Below are 22,136 nucleotides of genomic sequence, written 5' to 3' on the forward strand. Positions count from 1 at the left end.
CAGGATAGAGAGGGTTTAGGGCTGTTGTGCATAGGGTCGCTATGAGTCGGAAACGACTCGACGGCACATAACAACAACAACAACACTGTCCCAAATGTTTTCCTTTTATTTTTTTATCTTAATTGATATTTTAATGACAGTTTATAGAACTTGGCTTTCCATTGATTCATTGTTGCACCTTTTCCTCCTTACCCATCCACCCTCAGTTTGCTTTTCTCTTCATGGTAGTGTGTGATGTGTGGTGTGCCCCAAGTGTTTTAATGATTGTAACCCTGTGAGGGAAACTGAACCAGAGAAATTATGTAATGGGCCCATTTTTACACAACTGTTAAGTAGTAGGGCCAGGATTTGAACCCTGGAAGTACACCACCAGACTTTTTAGTTTATACTCGTTAATTGTTGTAGTGTGACACTTTTTATGAAAGAGTAGAAGAGAAAGAAAAGATAGTAGAGATGTCAAAGAATACGAAGGCCGAGATTTGATGATAGAACTGGAGATAACCTGTATTGCGTTACTAATATCTCATTGTCTTTCTTTGGAAGGAAGTTTACTTTCTCCTGTAAAAATCAGTTGTTATCACAATGTTGAGATCTCTTACACAGGGAAGATTTTATTTTTCCTTTTATTATAGAATACATGTTCTGTGGTCGTTTTGTTGCCATTGTAATGAAATAATTTACTGAAGTGTGTTTATTATCAGTAGCAGAGACTTCTATGACACTTACTGTGTACTGGGTACTATTCTTAGTGCCTTGCTACATACGTTAACTCGTTCATTTGTCACAGAAAAAGCCTACCAAGCAAAGCCTGTCTTTATATCCTTGTTTTTCAAATAAAGGGTCCCTGGTGGCCCAGTGGGCAAGCGGTCAGCTGCTAACCACAAGGTGGGGAGTTTGAACCCACTAGCAGCTTGTCTGCTTCCGTAAGTACTTGGAGCTTTGAAAAACCTTAGGGGCACTTCTGCTCTTCGCTATATGGCCACTATAAGTCAAAATCCACCAGCAATGAGTTGATTTATACAGCTAAGGAAAGACATGGGGAAGCTATGCTAGGGCCTCGTGGCTAATAAGCAGTGGAGGCAGGATGCCTCGCTCCTATCTGGGATTTCACCCAGTCTGGCACACTGCTATGTCTTTCTACAGTAAACTCCCTACGGGCAGAAATCTGCATCCGTGCCAGGCCCATAGTCAATCTGAGAGATACATGGCAAGTGAGCAAACGAACAAATGCACGAACAACAGACCTTGTGACAATATTTTGGCAGTTAGAAACATTTGTGTTTTCTGCTTGGCTCTTACTGTGGTTTCAGAGAGATGAGGTTTGGCAAAACCAGGCACTGTCCTAGGTACCACAGGCACAAAGAAATAAGGTGGATGCAGATGAGCCTAGGATTTGTGAACTATTACCACGTTAGTTCTTATTTGAATTATATGAGTTTGGGGGAAAACCATAAACTGCAACAAATCGACAAATCTCTTTACTTACAAGGCATTTTCCCCCAGGAAAATGGAGATGATGATTTTTCATGTATAAAAGCACTTTATATATGTATTAAAATTGATGGCTTAATCATTAAAGCTAGTTAAGAGCCTCCTCAAAGATATTAAACACCTATGAAATGGTTTGTTTTATGATGATTTTATGGCCAAAGAAAGGCGAACATGGGTTACAAAGTCACTCAAACATTCTCTTCATGCACTAACTCATGCTGAGGGCAGAGACATCAAAAAAACCCACCATCTGCTTGTGTTTGGCTGCCACATGCACAATTCTGTCAGCTTCCTCGTGGCTTTCTCCTTCCTGTACCATTTTGCCATCCTGAACTGACCATTCTAGCCAACATTATGTTCTTTCAGATTTGTTAGCAGAATCAGTTTAGATAGGACAGTGCCATTACTCAGACAGTAATCAAGCAGTCTGCATGTTTCCATTCACAGCCTCTTCCAGAAGATAGAACTCGTCTGAAAAAAACAGCGCAGACGGACCCTGGTCCCTTAGTATCTGATTGCCAATTTCATTTATTTGTCATCTGGCAAGAAAGTTGTGATATACACATCAACTGTTCACCAAGTCCTTTTCAGGATACAGCTGAACGGAGAACAACTGACTGAAGAAAAATGACAGCTGCATTTCATCTAGAGCAAACATCTTTAAGGGCCTTTGTCCATGATAGTTTACTGAGCATCCCCTTTGAACCAGCTACTCTACTAAATATATCATTGCAGTTCTCTCATTCTTCTCTCCAACTGTTGGGCAAATTGTCTTTCTTTCAGTTGCTAGGATGTACAAGAATCCTTTTGCCTTCAAGATCTTTAGAAGTTCTGTTCCCTCCACCTACGGGAACGCACCCCTTTTGCTACTTGATTCCGCTTCGACATCCTCATCAGAGAAGACGTTCCACAATACTCTGCACTCTTGCAGTTCATCCTTATGTTCTTTCGTATCACCTTGCACTTTTCCTCATAAACTCATTGCTGCCAAGTAAGAACCAACTCCTCGCTGGCCTCCCAGTGGATTTGCAGAGTAACCATGCAAAGTGCTCAAGAACATCTCGCCGAGAAATATCTGAGTAGATTGTTCACCCGTCTTCTACCCTCATGGCTGTTGGTGGATTCAAACCACCGGAGAAGTGCTGCTTTGGGGGTATGAGTGCAACTCCCTACAGACCCCACCACTAGAGCACCACTTTTCCTGTCCTGTTACTGTTAAGTACCATCAAGTCATAGCTGACTGTCCAGGATGTTTCAGAGGCAGTAAATTAGATGGGAGGTGACTGCTCATCCCTCTTCAATGGGGTAGCTGGTGAATTCAAACCATGGTGCCTTCAGATTGGCAGCTCAGCTTCTTACCACTAGGCCACCAGAGCTCATAGCATTTAACAAATGATAATTACAGTTTGCTTTGTTACATGTTGCTCTGCTGAGTATTAGCTTCAGGAAAAGGTCACTCTTGCTCACTACTAAATTGCCACCTGTTAGAAAAGTGCCTAGCACATAGTAGAAGCACATTCAATATTTGCTGAATGATAGAATGAGTATATATAATGCTATATAATGCTACAGACTCTCTGCTATTTTTCATCTTTATTTTTAAATTAAGCTGTTGATGCAAAAAATAAAAAAACATGACATAGTAATTAGGTATGAAGGAGGATGATTAGTCTTATTGAGATGAGCTGAATGCCACGTGGGTCTGTCAGAACATCCTGCTGTCAGCAAAATCGGGGGTCATTAAGCTCCTGCTTAGTTTGGTTTTACAAAACAGAGACTAAAGACCCTTTCCTCCACTAAGTAAATCTGAGAGGACGTTTGGGAGCCAGTCTCCCTGAGAAATGGGTTTGGTGATTAACCTTAGTTTAAAAATAGTCAATCATTTTCTTCTGATTTCTTGCTTTAATGCAGGTTTTATACTGCCTACCATTTCCTTCAAAGAATAATCATGTAACTATAGTGAGGTAGCCCTGGATGTTAAGGGAGAGTAAATGTTTAGAAAGTAGAGGTGGCATGTAGAGGGTTTGGTTCTTTTATATGTTGCACTGCCAGGAAATCGTGTTTGTAATGTTGTGATCACCTCTGACTCCTTATGTTTTCAGTAAAATCTTGGGGGGGAGAAGCTAATGGTTAAATGATTACCAGGGTTTCACTGTCTATCCCTTGTTGGTTGCAAACTCTAATTTCATTTTGGAGAAGTATTTTTAATTTTATATGGTATTTCTAACTAATTTTATCCACACAAATTCTATAAGCTAACAGATCAATAAGTTAACGTAACAGGATCAAAATAAGCAATGTTCTTCTTACTGGCCTCCAGAATTCTCTTCTTCTTTCATATAAAGAGGAAGAGTTTTCCAATATAATATCGATGTGAATATTATCTTTGCCTGCCTGAAAGAAGTTTCAGATAACTATCTGGAGTTAGTTCTTTTTCTGAACATTTTCTGTTTTGATCGAGTTCATTTGCTCACTCACTTCATAGTGATTTTCTGAATGTCTGTAACAAGGAAAAGATGCTCAGAGAACACATGAAAATGAAAATTTATAAATACAGTTTTTTAAAATGACCACACTAGAAGGAACCCTGGCAGCACAGTGGCCATGCACTGCACTGCCAGCCAAGCCCTGTCTGCATCTAGCTTGGGAATCCCTCAGGAGCTTTCCTGTGCTCTCCTGTAGGTCACGGGGAGCAAAAACTGACTTGATGGCATGGGCTTGTTTTTTTGGAGTGATTTTTTAATCATTACTATTGTTATTATTATGAAGCAAAAGGACATGTATAAATTATATTGCTGGTAAGAATAGGATCTAGTTAGGAAATTGTCATGGTTTGGGTTCATCTTGCTTGGATCCACAATTGACACCCTTGGTACCAGCAGTCAGGAAATAAAGAGATGCATTACACTGGGACAAGCTGCAGTTAGGGATCTCTCCAAATTATTGAGGGGTGAGGATGTCAGTTTGAGGACTAATGTGCATCTGACTCAGGACATAGTCTTTCCAATTGATTGCTATGCATCTGAGAGCTGGACAGTGAATAAAGATGACAAAAAAAACAATTGATGCCTTTGAGCTGTGGTATTGGGGAAAAGTACTGAACATCCCATTGATGACCAGGAAAACAAATGGTTATGTCTTGGAGAGGGTGTAGCCGAAGTGCTCTTTGGAGGCAAGAATGATGAGGCTTCGCCTCACATACTTTCAACATGTTGTTAGGAGAGGCTATTCCTTGGAGAAGGACAAGATGCTGGGAGGGGTGGAGTGTTGGTAAAGGAGAGGAAGACCCTCAACCAGGTGGATTGGCACAGTGACTGCAGCAGTGGGCTCTTATGTATAAAGAAGTGTGAGGATGGTGCAGGATAGAACAGGGTTCAGATCTTTTGTTCATAGGGTCACTATGAGTCGTACTTGACTCGACAGCACCTAACAACAACATGGCTTGGGTGCTCATAAACTTAACATCTTTGCCTTATAGACTTGGTGAGAGTTTGAAATTATTTTGGATGTTTTTTTGAAGGATAACTGGTTGAATTTTTCTTACTTTTAATATGTGTGTGTTTGCATGTGTGTTATGTGCCATTGAGTCAGAACCAACTCTCTAATGGGTTTTCAGGTGCTGTAAGTCACACAGAAGCTTGCCCATAATTCTCCTGTGGAGCCACTGGTGGATTGAAACTGTATACCTTTTATATCAACTGACTGGAAGAGATTCATATTTGTTCCCATTCCAAAGAAAGGTGACCTGTCAGAGTGCGGAAATTATTGAACAATATCATTAATATCACATGTAAGCAGAGTGTGGAAATTAGCGAACAATATCAGTGAGATCACATGCAAGCAAGATTCTGCTGAAAAACGTTTGGAACAATATGTCAACAGAGAACTGCCAGATGTGCGGGCTGGATTTAGAAGAGGTCATGGTACTAGGGATATTATAGCTAATGTTAGATGCATCTTGGCTGAAAGCAGACACACCAGAGGAATGCCTATCTGTGTTTCATTGACTGTACAAAGGCGTTTAACTGTGTGGATCACAAAGAACTGTGGCTAACTCTGAGAAGAATGAAAATCCCAGAACACTTGGTTGTACTTATGCAAAACCTATGCTTGGACCAGGAGGCAGTCGTCAGAACAGAACAAGGAAACACTACATGGTTCAAAATCAGGAAGAGTGTACTCCAGGGATGTGTCCTATCTCAAGACCTTTGCAATCTATATGCAAAAAAGGCCATCTAGGAGGGTGGGCTCTATGAGGAGGAATGCAGCATCAGGATTGAAGGAAGACTCAGCAACAACCTGTGTTATGCAGATGACACAACCCTGATTGCTGAAACTGAGGAGAACCTGAACTGCTTGCAGTAGAAGGTCAAGGACTGCACCTTAAATATGAATTGAAACTCAACATCAAGAAAACAAAGATTCTCACCACTGGGCTGATTGGCAGAATCATGATAGATGGTGAAGAGATTGAGATTGTTAACAGCTTTAGTTTGTTTGGCTCTACAACCAACACTCTTGGTACCAGCAGCCTGGAAATTAAAAAAAAAACAACACATTGCATTGGTAACGTCTGCTGTCACGGACCTCTCCAGAGTACTGAAGAACAATGATGTCAGTTTTGAGACTAAAGTGCGCCTTATCCAGACCATAATCTTTGCAATTACTTGCATCAGAAAGCTGAACAATGAGTAGGGATGATAGATAGCCTTTGAGCTATGGTGCTGGAGAAGAGTATAGCATATAACATGGACATCCAAAACAAACAGGTTCATCCTATAGGGGGTGAAACCAGGCTTCTCCTTGGAGGCAAGGATTCTAAAGCTTCGTCTGACTTGCTTTGGACATTTTGCAAGGAGGAACCAGTCCTTGGAGAGGGACATCATGCTTGGAAGGGTGGAGAGACAGCACAAGAGAGAAAGACCCTTGACGAGATGGATTGACCCAGTGACTAGGGTACTGAGGGTAGGTGTGTCAGAGACAATAAGGTTAATACAGGATAGAACAGGATTCAGGGCTGTTGTCCATAGGGTCATTATGAGTCACAAGCAACCTGACCACACATAACAACAACAAACATACTTTAAGTACGTGGCCTGTAGAGACTAGTCCTTGCAGAAGGACATCATGTTCAGAAGGGTGGAGGGACAGTGCAAGAGAGGAAGACCCCAGATAAGATGGATTAATACAGTATTTGGGGCAATAGGGATTGGTGTGTCAAAATTAGTGAGACTGGCTCAGGACGGGGAAGGATTCAGAGCTCCTGTACATAGGGTCGCTATATGGCACAGGCGACTCAATGGCATATAACATCAAAAACATACTATATTGGTTGCTTTTTTATTTAAGTATCTTGTTTACAGTCTACAAGACCTGGGGAGGGCCTTTGTATTTAAAAATCCATTGTTATATTTTGAAGAAACATTCTTCTAAGTGGTACAGCACTCGTCTGTTGATATGCTGTACTGAGGTAACCTGGGGTGGCCGTGATGCTGAACCTTGAGCCATGGGGTTTCAAATGCCATAATGGTTACCCATGGTGTACAGTGTTTGGTGGAGCTCCCAGTGTAAGACAGGTTTAGAAGCAGGAGTGGCATCCACTTCCTGAACAACATATCTCTGGAAACTCTAGGAACTTTGATAAATGACAATAGTTCTAAAACGGCTTCAGGCCTTTTGTTCATAGGATCACTATGAGTCATGCTCGACTCAACATATGTTGTTGTTGATTGCTGTCCAGTCAAGCACCATAGTAACCCTATGAACAAAAGACCTGAAGCCTTTCAATAACTATTGACATTTATCAAAGTTCATAGAGTTTCTGGAATTATGTTTACATACACACACACACACACACACACACATACATATATACACAGAGAAAGAGAGAGAGACATACAGGCGTATGTATATTTGTGGAATGCTTGACATCATGCTGGGAAAGGTGGAGGCTAAAAGAAAGAGGAAAGTCTCAATGAAATGGATTGACACAGAGACTACCCATGGGGTGAAGCCTGTGGATGATCATGAAGGTGGTACAGAATAGGGCAAGGCTCAGAATTGTTCATAGGGTTGCTGTGATTCATAGTTGATTTGACAGCATGTAACAATGCCAGTTTGCACTGATCATAAGAAAAAAATAGTAATAGTAAAATATGTTAAAATAGAAACATAAAACTTATGAAAAGAAAATGAAAATATTCTTCTAAATATATATGATACTATATCTCATTAGAACCATTAATTTATAATAATAAACTATAACATTTAGTAATTTTAAAAGTGAGACTTAAAAATATTCAAAGGTTGGGTAGAGGGAGGGGTGGATAAAGGAAATGGGAAAGATACGGTGTGAAAAACAATGTATGTGAACTTTTTAAGTAAACTAATATAAAACATAATTTTTATTTTAAATTTAAAAAGATATTCAAAGGTAAAATGCTGACATTAGGGGAAACAAAGTTAGGGACATATAGAAATTCTGAACTGTTAATATTTTAGTAACTTTTCTCTAAATATAAAATTTTTACAGAATTGGCGTCTAAAAAATAATTTACTCAATTAATGGCTTTAGACACTTTGCTTATTTAGGAATGCTGTCCTATTTGTTAATATACTTCAAGAATGCTGACTGGGTCATATGTCACTTGATCTTCTCTCTAGTAACACATCTGGTATTGAAAACAAATCTAAAATATTTCTAATGAATGTCCAAATTATTGCACAGTTACTTGTTTAATACTTTGAACAGCTCTAGAAAGTAAGCAGTAAGATTGTACTTATTTTACAGATGAGAAAATTTAGACCCGAAGAGGAAATCATTTCCCCAGCATCACACTCCAAAGTATTTGACTATATGCAGTTATATTGCTATGTTCACTTGGCAGAAATGGCTTCCGTTTTGAGAATGAATGTTTGTGTTCCTTTCCAGCTGTACACAGCGCCCCTTTTTCCACCAGTGAGCCCACAGGCATTATCCCACGAAGCTGCCAACTCACGACAGATGTTCCACAAGTCACACAGCTGCTGAATATGACCAAGCTGCACCAGACAGAAATAAGATGTGGCGGTCACCCCCTGCGGTCCGCGGAATCAGGTAAGCTCCCAGATTGCCTCATTTGAAAGCACACGTTTTTGGTAAGGCTGACAAAAGAAAACACACAGTACTCTATCTAAAGCTTGAGGTTAAATATTCTTTCACTTTGGAAGCATTGACTCATACAATAAATCCTTAATCTTTTCCATTTCTTTTGGATTTTAGCAATCTGTTTGAAGTATTTTTCCAAGTCCTGACAATTACATGTCCTAAACCTCTCATATATGTCTCCTTCTCTTTCCTATTGTTGCTTCTATTATTCGGGCCCCAATATCTCTCACCTGCAAGGCGTTACTTTCCCAGCTGGTTGGCCACGTTGCTGTTAGAATTCTCTTTCTGTGATAGAAATGTGATTGTCGTGCTCTTTGATTAAGAATTTTTCATTTTTGATGCCTTCTGCAGTAGCTAGAAGATAAAATGAAAGACCTCTTCCAAGATATCCGAAGCCATAACCTCCCCTAACCAAAAGCTTGTCTCCCAACATCTTCCCTTCACATTCAGTTGTGGTTTTCTGGCCTTTCCATGAGTTTTCACATGTTCATATTCCCTTGACCTACAAATGTCCTTTCTTCTCTTTTTTGCCTGGAAAAACTCCCAGTGTGTTATTCAACAGCCAGCACATGTGCTTCCTCTTCTGTATGACTGTCCTGAAGCCAGGCTGCTCCTTGGAGTCAAGGATTCTGAAACTCTGTCTGACATACTTTGGACATGTTGCAAGGAAGGACCAGTCCTTGGAGAAGGGATGTCATGCTTGGGAGGGTGGAGGGACAGCACAGGAGAGGAAAACTCTCGATAAGATGGATTGACTCAGTGACTGCGGTAATGGAGGTAGGTGTATCAGAGACAATAAGATTACACAGGATAGACTAGGGTTTAGGGCTGTTGTACATAAGGTCGGTATGAGTTGCAGGAGACTCGATGGCACATAACAACAATTGCAACAGACATTGCTCTTCTTTTTCATATTTTTTTCATCTCTCCTTTTTTTACAATCCTTTTAAATATATCTACATCCCCCAAGGAATGCCACATTCCCTGGAGAGCTCTGGTGTCCTTGTGGTAAGAAGCAGTGATGCATTCCCAAAGGCATGTGGTCTAAATCTCCCCGCTGCTCCATTGGGGCAGAACAGACAGTCTCCCCTCATGAGATTTACTGCCTCTGAAGACCCACTGGAGGTCAGCTATTAGTTGGTTCTGACTTGACAGCACACAACAACAATTGCCCCCATAAAGTGTGACTTTTCAAAAATGGGGTCTTTATGTCATTCTTCTGTATCCCTAACACCTAACACAGTATTTACTATATATCACAGTCGAAACTACAAGCTCAGGTGACTGTAGAGGCCAGGAAAATAATGTAAATCTAAATAGAGTCGGCTGGATGCTTGAATAGTCAAATTATAGAATGAGTTTCTACTTAAACAGTGGATTTCATTACAAGGGCAGAGTAGTGTTTCAGAGAAATTTTCCACTGTAAAAACAATAATGCCAAAAACTGTGCAAATGAAGTACTAAATGTTGTTAGGTGCTCTGGAGTCGACTCCAAGCCACAGCAACTCTCTGAAACACAGCTGTAACAGCTGTTAAGCTTTGCCTATCCGGCACCGGCCTCACAGTCTCCACTGTGTTTAAGCTCGTTATTCCGGTTACCGTGTCAGTCCCTCTGGCTGAGGGTCTTGCCCTCCTTCACTGACCCTCTTCTCTGCTTTTCTAAGCATGATGTCTTTTTCCATGAACTGGCCCCTCCTGCTACTATAACTGAAATATAAGAATTTAAGTCTCAGTCTCTTTGCTTCTAAAGAACACCTTAACCACACCTCTTTCAAGACAGAGTGATCTGTTTTTTCTGCAAATCCGTGGTATATCCAACAGTTTTCACCAACACCACATGTCAAAGGCATCAGTTCCTCTTTTGTCTTCTTTAATCATTGTCTGATTTCCACATGCATATGAGCATGTGAAGCAGCTGAAAATACCATCGCTTACTATACTTGGACCAAGAAGCAGTCCTCAGAACAGAGCAAGGAAACACCACATGGTTCCAGATCAGGAAAGGAGTGTGTCAGAGATGCACTCTGTCCCCATACCTTTTCAATCTGTATGCAGAAGAGAACATTTCCTTGCTCTGTTCTAAAGACTGCTTCCTTGTCCAAGTATAGGTTTCACATGAGAACAATTAAGTGGTCTGGGATTTCCTTTTTTCTCAAGGTTAGCCAAATTTTTTTGTGATCCACATAGTCAAATGCCTTTATATAGTCATTGAAACACAGATAGACATTCCTATGGTAGTATTTGTTTTCAGCCAACATCTATCTGACATTGGTGATACTGTGCTACCCCATGTTGTTACTGTTGTTGTTATGCTATGTACCATCAAGTTGGAACTGACTCATCGCTGACACTTCAGCAGGTTTTCAGAGGCAGTTAACTGCATGGGAGGAGATTGTTCATCCTTCTGCACAGCAGCTGGTGGATCCAAACCACGTGCTTTTGGGTTGACAGCTCAACTCTTTACAACTAAGCCACCAGAGCTCATGCTACCCAATAGTGATTCTGATTTCATTGGTCTGGGATGAGATTTTTAAAAATCCACAATAAACACTAGTGATGGAGTTCTCAGAGAATAAAAATGATTAAGTTCTGCTCTGTAATGTGTAGGTCACTTGGGCTTCAGTAATTCTAATGTACAGCTGACATTGAGAATCACTAGATCATTAGTCCCAAAGAGGTTACATCATCCAGGTGGCACTCATAAACACCATTGTGGAAAAGGTAAAATGATTAGTAAGATATTTACAGGGCATAAGTGGATACGAGAAGCATGAGATTTATGAAAATGTAAGATGTGGCTATAGAGAGCATCTTTGGGACAGAAGATCAAGTGACTAAAAAATTTATGGATAAATTTTCTAAAGGACTAATGAAAATGGAATGAATAGGCAGAACTGGCTGTGTTGGAAGAATGCAGTAAGACTTTTTCATATCTTTTAAGGTAGAAGAATGACAGTGTCTTTTTTAGGGGGTTGATTTTGGCATCACAATTCAAGATGAAACTTTATGTCAAATGAGTCCAGAAGTCGAATACAAAGAAAGTATTTTTGCCGCAGTCTAGTTATAAGAGTGACAGAGACTCAAGCGGACAATGTTGTGGAGATGGAAAAGCAATGATCCTGAGGAAAAATGGCAAGATTTGCTGTTTCTCAAATAACAAAGAGGAAGAGAGATGGCTACAGTTGAAAGTGGTTAAAATAGAAATCAGGGAATACAGAAGACGATGAAAGTGAACAAGTGAGAAAAGTTGATTCTATTTCTAGGTCCATATTTCATTACATATTCACTTATTCTTGGTGTGTTCTTGATGTATCAGTCGACACCAAGCCCAAACCCATAATGGACAGGATGGAACTACTCCGGGGGGTTTCACGGCTGTACATATTTATGGAAGCGAATTGTCTCAGCAGACTGTCTCTCGTCATTTTCCTGCTGAGCAGATAGTAGATTTGAAACAGCAGTCTATTGATTAGCAGCACAGTGTTTAATCCAGTGTGCCATCAGGACACTTGCATCAATATTGTTGTTGCTGTTCTGTGTCATCAAGTCAAAGCTGATTTGTAACTTCTCCTCCAGCAGGTTTTCAGAGGCTGGAAAGTCACGTAGGAGGAGATGCCTGTCTTTCTTTTCTGATCAGCTTTTGTGTTCAGTTGTCCACCTTTGGATTGGCATCACAACTTCTTACCCACTGCGTCTCCAGAATACCTCATTCAGCTAATACGTAATCTATACCTAGACCAAGAAGCTGTTGTATAAATAGAACAAGTGAACACTGCAGGGTTTAAAATCAGGAAAGCTATGTGCTAGGGTTGTATCCTTTCTCCCTACCTATTCAGTATGTATACTGAGCAAATAATTCAAGCTGGACTCGGGAGAAAAATGTGGCATCAGGATAGGAGGAAGACTCCTCAGCAACCTGCATTGTACAGATGACACAACCTTGCTGCCTGAAAATGAGGAGAACTTGAGGCACTTGCTGCAGAATATCAAGGACTGCAGCCTTCAATATGGATGACATCATCTCAACATCAAGAAATCAAAAATCCTCACCAATAGACAATATTATGATAGACGGAGAAAAGATTGAAATTGCCAGTTATTTAATCCAATTTGGATTCGCAGTAAACACCTGTGGTACCTTAGTCCTTAAACTGACATCACTACTTCTCAATAATTTGGAAAGGTCCCTAACTGCAGATTTTCCCAGTGTAATGCATCTCCTTATTTCCTTACTGCTGGTACCAAGGTTGTTGTCTTACTTGTGGATCCAAGTAAGATAAAGCTGTTAACAGTTTCAATCTCCTCTCCATCCATCATGACGCTGTCCAGTGGTAAGAATCTTTGTTTTTCTGACATTGAGTTGCAATCCACACTGAAGGCCACATTCCTTGACCTTCTGCAACAAGTGCTTCAAGTCCTCCTCACTTTGAGCCAGCAAAGTTGAGTCGTTTGCATAACAAAGATTATTGATGAGTCTCCCTCCAATCCTGATGCCACACTCTCTTCTTTTTTTGTCAGCATTTGCATAGAACCTACATATATCCTCCAGTATAGCCAAAGTACTTGCAATACCTAGTGCAATGTACCCTTTGTGCTCCCTTTTACCCTTTGAAGCACTGCTTTTACCACTTAATTGCTTCCCCAACCTGCAATAATTTCAGTCTGCATTTGGTTGGCTACCCAATGTAGAACCCACAGATCTGGAGGGCTGACTGTATGTTTTAATTGAACAGAAGCTTTTTCAAGGAACATATCTGATCCTACCTTGTAGAGGAAAACACTGTTTTATTTTGAAAATTCTATACATGACTTTCAATGCATAGTAATCATCAGCTTGATTTATATGTACAGAAAATTATAACCATTGTCTAACAGCATATTTATTATGCCCCGTGAATCTCAATTGTATTTATATTCATTTGTAACCATCAGGTTTATGATTATTCTTCTTAAGTAAATCTCATTGAGCATCCATGGCAGCTAAGATTACATGATCATACATTACATTTTGTGTTCTTTTTTTTTGCTGCAAATACTTTCCAATTGCTAATTTTGACATTTGTATGCTTTAAAACCTACTCTCATGAATAAAATAATAATTATGATTCTCTATGTAAGGTATTTTATTTGAAAGGTGTAGCTAATGAATAATGCCCAGGGATAGACTTTAATCATGGAAAAGCTAGGAGTATGATATGTCTTGATTTGAACTACTTGTTTTTATGTCTTCCTAAAAAATGGACTCCCCATGATGAGATTTGAATTGCATGAGAAAATGACTGTGTGCTCTAATAATTGACTGTATAGCACTCATGTAAATTGTAATATTTTATTAGAATTGTACATATTGAAAGATCCCAGTGAGGCCAACTACAAAAAGAAATAGCTGTTTCCTGTGGTTGCTTTCAACCCTTTTCATGCGGGCAAAAATGGAAACCTTGAAACTTCAAAATTCTTTGGGAATGTACTTTGTTGAATGTCATATAATTTAAGAGCAAGTTTGCCCCAAATGCATTTAATGAAATTAGTAAAATATTTGAATTTTTTTTTTAAAGCCATAATGTGTGCATTCATTCACACTGTTCACTTTAACAGTTCCCAGTTCACATTAGCTAATGACTGTTAGTCTGTGGAGGACTGTGGGATCTGATTATCTTGTTTTCATTAATGAGAACCCAGTTTAATTGAACCAGAGAATCAGGTTTGGCTATTGAAGTCGAACATTCAGCCACTAAAGACAAGATGCACTGGTCCACTAAGCACAGATCAAAACTGGTAATTTACTTACAAATTTGAAGGCAGTTTTCCCAAGCGCCCTCTGTTCCACAGCAACAGGCTTATTAGATTTTTTAGTCCCTTTTAATAAAAAGAGACTTACATCCCTAGCTCGTAGCACAATTGCAAATGGATAAATTAATGTATCCATCAAACACCATGGAGTAGTCATCTAGTTGTATTTTTCACTGGTTAGATCCTTATTAGAATTTCCTCTTTGGGTTCCATATTATGAAAGCAAAATTCAATCAAAAAACAAACTGTAGTAAAGTAGAACCTAAAAGAAAAAGGGATTCTCATTTAAAAAAAAAAAAAACCTATAACAATAGCAAGGCACTGTTTACCTTCATCTTTTCTAAAGCATTGATTTAGGGATTGCTGGTTAAACTGATGCCAAAATCTGTCACAGTTCTGAGCTCCAGTGGCCTATAGTAAGAAACTGTGTTGCCAACCTTGAGGTGGATGGTTTGAATCCACCAACTGACCTGCAGGAGAAAGACAGGCAGTCTCCTCCCGTGTGATTTAAAACCTCTGAAAATCTACTGGAGGCTCAGCTATGAGTCTGATCTGCATCTATGGCAAACAATAGCAACATCACAGTTTCCATGTCTGAAAATAGGTCACAGTTAACTCATTCACCTCTTGCATTTAAGTTCTTTGCCCTCTTTCCCTATCTCCAGTAAAATTGAGACATACATAGTCATATTCCTTTTTTTTTAGGTCGATGGGAAATTATTTTAATCAAAAAATTGTACATTTTCTTCCCACAATCCTGCTTGTAATAGGAAAGGACATTGTGATTCATTTCACTACAAGTATATTACAATAAGATATTAAAAATAAACACAAAAGCCAAGATGAGGTGAAGTAAACTTTTTTCCAGAAGTTTTTACTCCAGTGCCACACAGCACCCAAGAGAGTAAAAACAAATAAGCAACTAATACTCCCTTGATCACATTTAAAAATAATTGGAGAAGAGAAAAACAGGATGAAAATGGGATGATAATGGATGTTAACAGCACTGCTTCAATTTCCAACCCAATTTTTAATGAAATACCCCCTCTTATATATATTAAATTCTGACCAACACTAAACTTTAGCATAGTCCTGCACTGAAATTAGAAAAGACCCTGACAATGCAAGTATTATGTTCATCTACCTTTAATAAGATCCTCTTTTTCCAAGAATCACTGATGTCAACAGAATTCTGTTCTGCATCCAAAGCTTTCACAGTAGCCCTTCCATCTCTTTCATAAAAGCTTCATATAAATCATCCTTCGTTTGTATAGACACAGGAACAGAAGGGCCAGATTTGGGGGCTGTTTTGGTAAGGGGCACAGTAGAATCATCCTCTGTCTTCTTCTGGGGAGCAGCCGTTGCCCCTTTATTCTCCTGACATACTCAGTGCAGTGGGCACAAATCGAGTTATCTCCACTTTGGGATTAGTGATCTGTGGCTTGGCACTGATGGTTGTGGTCACCTTCTCAATGGTGGCTGTGTTTGTGTCATCCGCCTTAGGTTGCTGGATCAAGGTGGGTGGGACACATAAAACCCCAGGGTTTGGCATGGGAGCTGGTGGGAAAAGCCCAGGTGGAGCAGGTCCAAGTGGAGGCACCAAAGGCGGGCGCATCATGCCAGGATGGGGTGGAGAGATACCTGAGGATGCAGGGGGATGTAGCCATGGTGGAGGTCCCCAAGAAGGAGGTCCAGGAGGCAGACCTGGAGGTGGGTCCGGAGGTCGGCCGGGGGCGGTCCTGGAGATAATAGGGGAGATAATGGCCCATAGAGCCCTGGCATTCCAGGTGGTCTTAGGAATGGAGGCGCTCCTGGTGGTGGTCCAGGAGGAAGGCCTGTAGGTGATCCAGGTGGCCTCAAAGGTGGAGCAGGTTGGTCCGAGAGGAGATGGTCCTGGCGTGGGAGGTGCTTGTATCTGAGAAGGGGGAAGAGACTGTGGAGGAGCCTGCTGCTGTGAAGAACCAGTAGATGTGCCATCAGAAAGAGAGTCTTCTTTATGCTGCTTTTGTGACTGCTTTTCTGCTTCAGAATCATCTTCATCATCATCTTCTGAAAGTTCCTCTACTTCCTGTCCTTCTTCAGGGATTTCCTGCCCAGCCATTCAAAGCATCATGGCTTGAAGAGGAGTCAGCTCCTTCATGTTCTTCTTTTTCTTCCTCAATTTTCCAGGCCTATCTGCAAATCGTACACTCAGACCCGATTTCTCCTCTTCATTGTTCTCTCTCTCATTATCATCTCGATGCGCAGATTCATCCTCCTCACTTTCTCCGTCTGATCTGCCGTCAGTGCTCTCATCATGCTTGTCAGGATCCATGTCTTCAGGATAACCACCATCTTCACTGGTGCTGGAGACATCATCATCTGACCTCACTGACCAAGTTCAGGGCTAGATAACATATCTTCATCTCGTCTATGAGGGGGAAGAGCTAGTGCAAAGCCCACTTTACGGCCATACATCTGAAAGACTTGAGGGAGGTGGAGGACCAGGTGGAGGATCAGGTGGAGGACCAGAAGGCTTTCTCCCAGGAGGCAAACATGGAACACCATGTCCAAGAAGAGGAAGTATAGAAACTGCCCATGTTGGAGGTCCATAAGCTGAGGTCTTCTTGAGAATGGAGGATGGCTGAGCACCAGGAAGTGGGATGTCCTGGATCAAGATGTTGGAAGGAGCACGGTGCTTATCTGGCAATGGAATACCCTCAGCTTCCACATGTTGAGCATTCTTAACGACATCAAAATATTGGCTAAGTAAAGCCCTCTTCTGTTCATACTCCTAGTTGTCTCAATTCTTTGTAAATATCTGGATTCTCTTTCATAAAGTCATAGACTGTTTAAAGGTTTCACATAGGTTTTTACACTTGTCTTTCAGCACCCTTCTCATTCAACTGGCTGTTGTACCAGATTAAATTCCATTTCATCTAATTTCTCCATGTCTCGGATTATCTCTTTGGGATCTTTCATCTTTAAGACTGCAGCTCATACCATCATGCACTGTTTTTTGTTTTTCTTTAAGTCTCTCTTCCTGGCTTCTTTTCGAGCCTGGTCTGGGGAATTCATAAATTTTCCTCTCTTGGTGGATGATGTAGATCTCTGTCCCATGTTGGCAAACTGTGTGGCTCACTTATTTACAGAAACAAAAAAAAAACAAAACACAAGCACGTCAGACGGGCTCCCAGCACTGCGAGAAGTGGGGTGGAGAAGATTCCATATCTGTTGCTTTGTGGGGGCCTCCACTCCTGCCTCTCAATCAGCAGCTCAGCCACTGACATCTTGAAACCTCATGCCCCTCTGCCGTGCTGACGTCACTTCCTATCCCTTCAGCCAGTCACATTTCTTTATTGACAATTTTTCTAAGTACAAAAGAAATTTAATATAGGTATTGATCAATATCTGTGAGATCTATAACAGCAGATGTCACAAAATATTTATATTGGATTATAATTTGTGAGATTTATACCAAATGTTGCTGCTTTTGTTGTTATGTGCCATCAAGTTGTGTATGACTCATGGCGACCCTATGAACAAAAGATCTGAACCCAGTCCTGTCTTGCACCATCCTCACACTTCCTGACACACCAAGAGCCCATTGCAGCAATCACTTTGTCAATCCACCTGATTGAGGGTCTTCCTCTCCTTCACCGACCCTCCACTCTTCCCAGCATCATGTCCTTCTCCAAGGAATAGCTCGTCCTAGCAGTGTGTCCAAAGTATGTTACGCGGAGTGAACCTTTAGCTTGGCAAAGTTGGATCCTGTTTGTGATTTACTTAAAAACCAGGGTCAACTGGACATTTCTCAATTGTGTTAGCACAACTGTTAGCATTGTTGTTGTGTACCAGAGTCGGAACCAACCAGTAGCTGACCCTCCAGCGGGTTAGCAGAGGCAGTGTATCACACAAGAGGAGATTGCTCATCCTTCTCTTGTGGAGCTGCTGGTGGCCTCAAACAGCGCGGCTTCAGGATTGCAGTGCAGCTTCTCGTCACTAGGTCACCTGTTTTATAAAATTCATTCTATTGATTTACAGAGAGCGACGTCACAATGCCTATTATTTGCCCCGTCTTTTCAAGTCACCCTTGGATCTTCCCTGTTCTTTCACTCCCACGTCTGCCCACCAAACTCGGCTATCCTTTTGATGTAGCAGCTGATCAAGTAACCCTTGTTCCACCAGGATAAAAGTCCGAGACTTGTTATAAAATTAAAATAGAAAAATGTGTTTCTCTAACTCTAGTATTTTCATTTAAATATGTAATGGGGAGTAAGTCCAAAGTCAATAGGAAGTAAAATCTGTGGTGGTGGTGTTGTTATTGTTGTTGTGTTGTTATTGTTAAGGGCTGTTGAGTCAGCTACAGTTCCAAGCAACCCTGTGAACAGTGGATCTGAACCCTGCCCTATCCTGTGCCACCCAGACCGTCTCTGACATACTTGAGCCCATCACTATAGTCACTGTGTCAGTCCGTCTCATCGAGGGTCTTCCCCTCCCTTACTGACCTTCCGCCTTTCCATATAGTTTAATATTAACTATTTTTTAGGTGTGATGTAATGGAAAAATGTTTACTATTTCATAATAGCCTGCATTGCGAAGATTTTTCATTGAATCATGACATTTTCACACACATTTTCACTAAGAGTGAAACCCATTGCGGTGGAGCCAATTCCAATTCATAGCGGCGCTATAGGACAGAGCACAACTGCCCCGTAGGTTCCGAGGCTGTAAGTCTGTGGCCAGAATGCCTCATCTTTGTCTCAAAGAGTAGCTGTTGAGTTCCCGCCAGCCTTTTGATTAACAGCACACAGTTAGCTAGCTCACCACACCACCCTTCCCCACCGCTTTCAAGTCAGTTCTCTCTCCTAGTGGCCTTCCGTAAGGCTGTAACTCTTTATGAAGGAAAAGGGCTCCTTTTCTCCCTCCAAACAGCTGATTGATTCAAACTGCAGACTTTCCTTAGCAGCCTTGCACTTTCCGCACCATACCACTAGGGGTCCTCAAAGGTGACGGCAGAGCTATGCTTGTCAGTGACCTCTAGTAACCCCTTGGTTTGCTTTCAACACTGTACTATTACTGCCAGATGTTGTCCTATTTACCTATTTCCATCTCTCCCCAGTACATTGTGAGGTCCAGAACGTTTCAGCACGTTTCTATGACTGGATCACACTGCAGGAGATAGCTGGTGGAATCAACAGCCAGAAAGGACTTTGTATTCGTCCTGCAATTCCCTGTGAACTAAGCTACCAGAACTCTTCCGGAACCACAGGGGCCTATTTGTTGTTGCATCCCTAGCACCGCATACATTGCCTAGCACTTACCAGGAGTTCAGTGCATTTTTGTTGATTGAGTGATTGAATTAAATCAATAAATGCCAGCCAAGTACCGTCAACATCATCATCATCATCATTGCCACCACCATAACTAACATGTACTGAATGTTTACTGAAAGCGCTGACTCTTTTACAGAGTTTATCCCATCTAATCCTTATATATCCTTTTATGTAGGGACTATCATAATTTCCATTTTGTAGATGTTGTTGTTGGGTACATTAAATCAGCAGGACTTAAGGGAACCCTGTGAACATATCTGACCTTTGCTGTATCCTAATAACCTCAGTATGCTTGAGTCCATTGTTAGAGTCCCTGTGTCAGTCCATCTCGTTGAAGGCCATCCTCTCCTTTTCAGACTCTCTCCCTTTCCCAGCTTGATGTCTTTTCCAAGGACTTACCTCTCCTGATAATATGTCCAAAGTATATGAGAAGAAGTTTCAGCATCCTCGCTTCAAAGGAGCACCCTGGTTACATAGCCTCTAAATCAGATGTGTTTGTTCTTTTCTTAATCCATGGTATAATTAATATTCTTCTCTAATACCGCAACTCAAAGATACTAATTATTCTTCTGTCAGCTTTATTAATCATCCAACTTTCAGATGCATAGGAAGTAACTGAAAAAACTATGGCTTGGTTCACGCACACTTGAGTCTTTAGGCTAGGATCCTTGCTCTTAGTACTTTGGAGGGGTCCTGACAACTGATTTCCCCCATACAGCTCATCTTTTTATTTACTGACTGCTCCTACCATGAATGATTATAGATTCTAGTAAAATGAAATCCTTCACAGCTTCAATCTTTTCTCCACCTATCGTGGTGTTGCCTCTCGGCCCAATGGTAATGATTTTGTTGTCTTGATTTTTAGATGTAATCCATACTGAAGGCTATGTACAGTTTTTGATCTTCAGAAAATGCTTCAGGTTTTCTTCACTTCCTGCAAGCATAGTAGTATCATATACATGATGCAGCTTATTGATGAATCTCCCTTCAATCTTAATGCCAAATTCTTCTTCATACAGCCCAGCTATAATAGTGATAGAATAGTGATTTGCTCAGGGTACAGAATGAATTGTTGTTGTTGTTGTTATGTGCCATTGCATCGTTGCGTAGACTTTGACCCATACTAGACCTATGAACAACAACAGATCTTGAGGCAGTCACTGTGTCAGTCCACAAAGGGTCTACCTTTCCTTCACTGACCCTCTATCTTTTTTACTATGATGTCCCTTTCCAACGAATAGCCCTTCTAACAACATACCTAAAATATGTGAGGTGAAGCCTCATCATCCTTGCCTCCAAAGAGCACCCTGGCTGCACCATTTCCAAGACATTATCTGTTTGTTCTTTTGGCAGTCCATGGGATGTTCAGTGCTCTTCTCCAACACCACAGCTCAAAGGCATCAATTCTTCTTTTATCATCCTTATTCATTGTCCAGCTCTCAAATGCATAGCAAGTAATCAGAAGGACCATGGTGTGAATCAGATGCACCTTAGTCCCAAACTGACATCATTACTCCTCAATAATTTTGAGAGGTCCATATCTGCAGACTTTCCCAGTGCAGTGAGTTTCCTGATTTCCTGACTACTGTTACCAAAGGATGTCAAGTGTAGATCCAAGTAAGATGAAGTTGTTGACAGTTTCAGTCTTTTCTCCATCTATCATTATGTTGCCTATTGGCCATGTGATAAGATTCTTTGTCCTTTTGACATTGAGATGCAGCCCATAATGAAGGCTGTATTCTTTGATCCTCTGCAACAAGTACTTCAAGTCCTCCTCACTTTCAACAGGCAAGGTTGAATCATATGTATAACAGAGATTATTGATGAGTCTTCCTTTGACCTTGATGCCACATTCTTCTTCAGGTTTTTAACTCATTTGCTCAGCATACAAATTATTAAATTAACAAATACACTGAATAGTTTTGGAGAAAAGATTCAACTGTGGTGCACACCTCTCTAATTTTGAACCATGCAGTGTACCCTTTTTCTGTTCAGACAACTACTTCTTGGTCTATATATTAAGTCTCACAAGAGCCCAGTTAAGATGAAGATACACCAAGCAGTGGTGCAGCCATATGTGAGTGAACTGTGGTAATGCTATTTCAGAGATGTCTTCTTAACTACTGACTCTCACTAACAGTTTTCCACTACTGATTTTGAGGATTATCTTCCTGTGGAGTATTTTCATATTATAGGAAGTTGTGCCCTATTTCTAAACCTAAATGGGACTGAGAATAAACTATAATTTTCATTCAACATGAGAAATTTTCTTGTGATAATAAATTGTTTTCCCTGCACAAGGCTAGTTTGCTCATTTAGAGAAAGAATAAACCAAGTTCTATTTAATAAATTAAAAAGAGTTTGTAAAAAAAAGGTAATATCCTGAGTTTTTA

The 22,136-nt window shown here is 40.7% G+C and overlaps 1 protein-coding gene and 1 pseudogene across 1 annotated transcript in view; one reads left to right on the top strand and one right to left on the bottom strand.

The window, feature by feature from the left end:
- The window catches only part of LOC102869211 (chromosome unknown open reading frame, human C3orf67), a 367,433-nt gene that overhangs the window by 188,582 nt on the left and 156,715 nt on the right, over positions 1-22,136 (top strand). Inside the window, exon 7 of the mRNA XM_006892192.1 lies at positions 8,423-8,587. Within this exon, the coding sequence (XP_006892254.1) occupies positions 8,423-8,587 (165 nt within the window). The remainder of the gene's footprint in view (positions 1-8,422; positions 8,588-22,136) is intronic.
- On the bottom strand, positions 15,641-17,527 carry LOC102868814 (annotated as a pseudogene).

This window comes from Elephantulus edwardii, unplaced genomic scaffold (assembly GCF_000299155.1).
Source record: "Elephantulus edwardii isolate Elephantulus edwardi_28Jun2011 unplaced genomic scaffold, EleEdw1.0 scaffold00113, whole genome shotgun sequence".
Taxonomy (NCBI): Eukaryota; Metazoa; Chordata; class Mammalia; order Macroscelidea; family Macroscelididae; genus Elephantulus; species Elephantulus edwardii.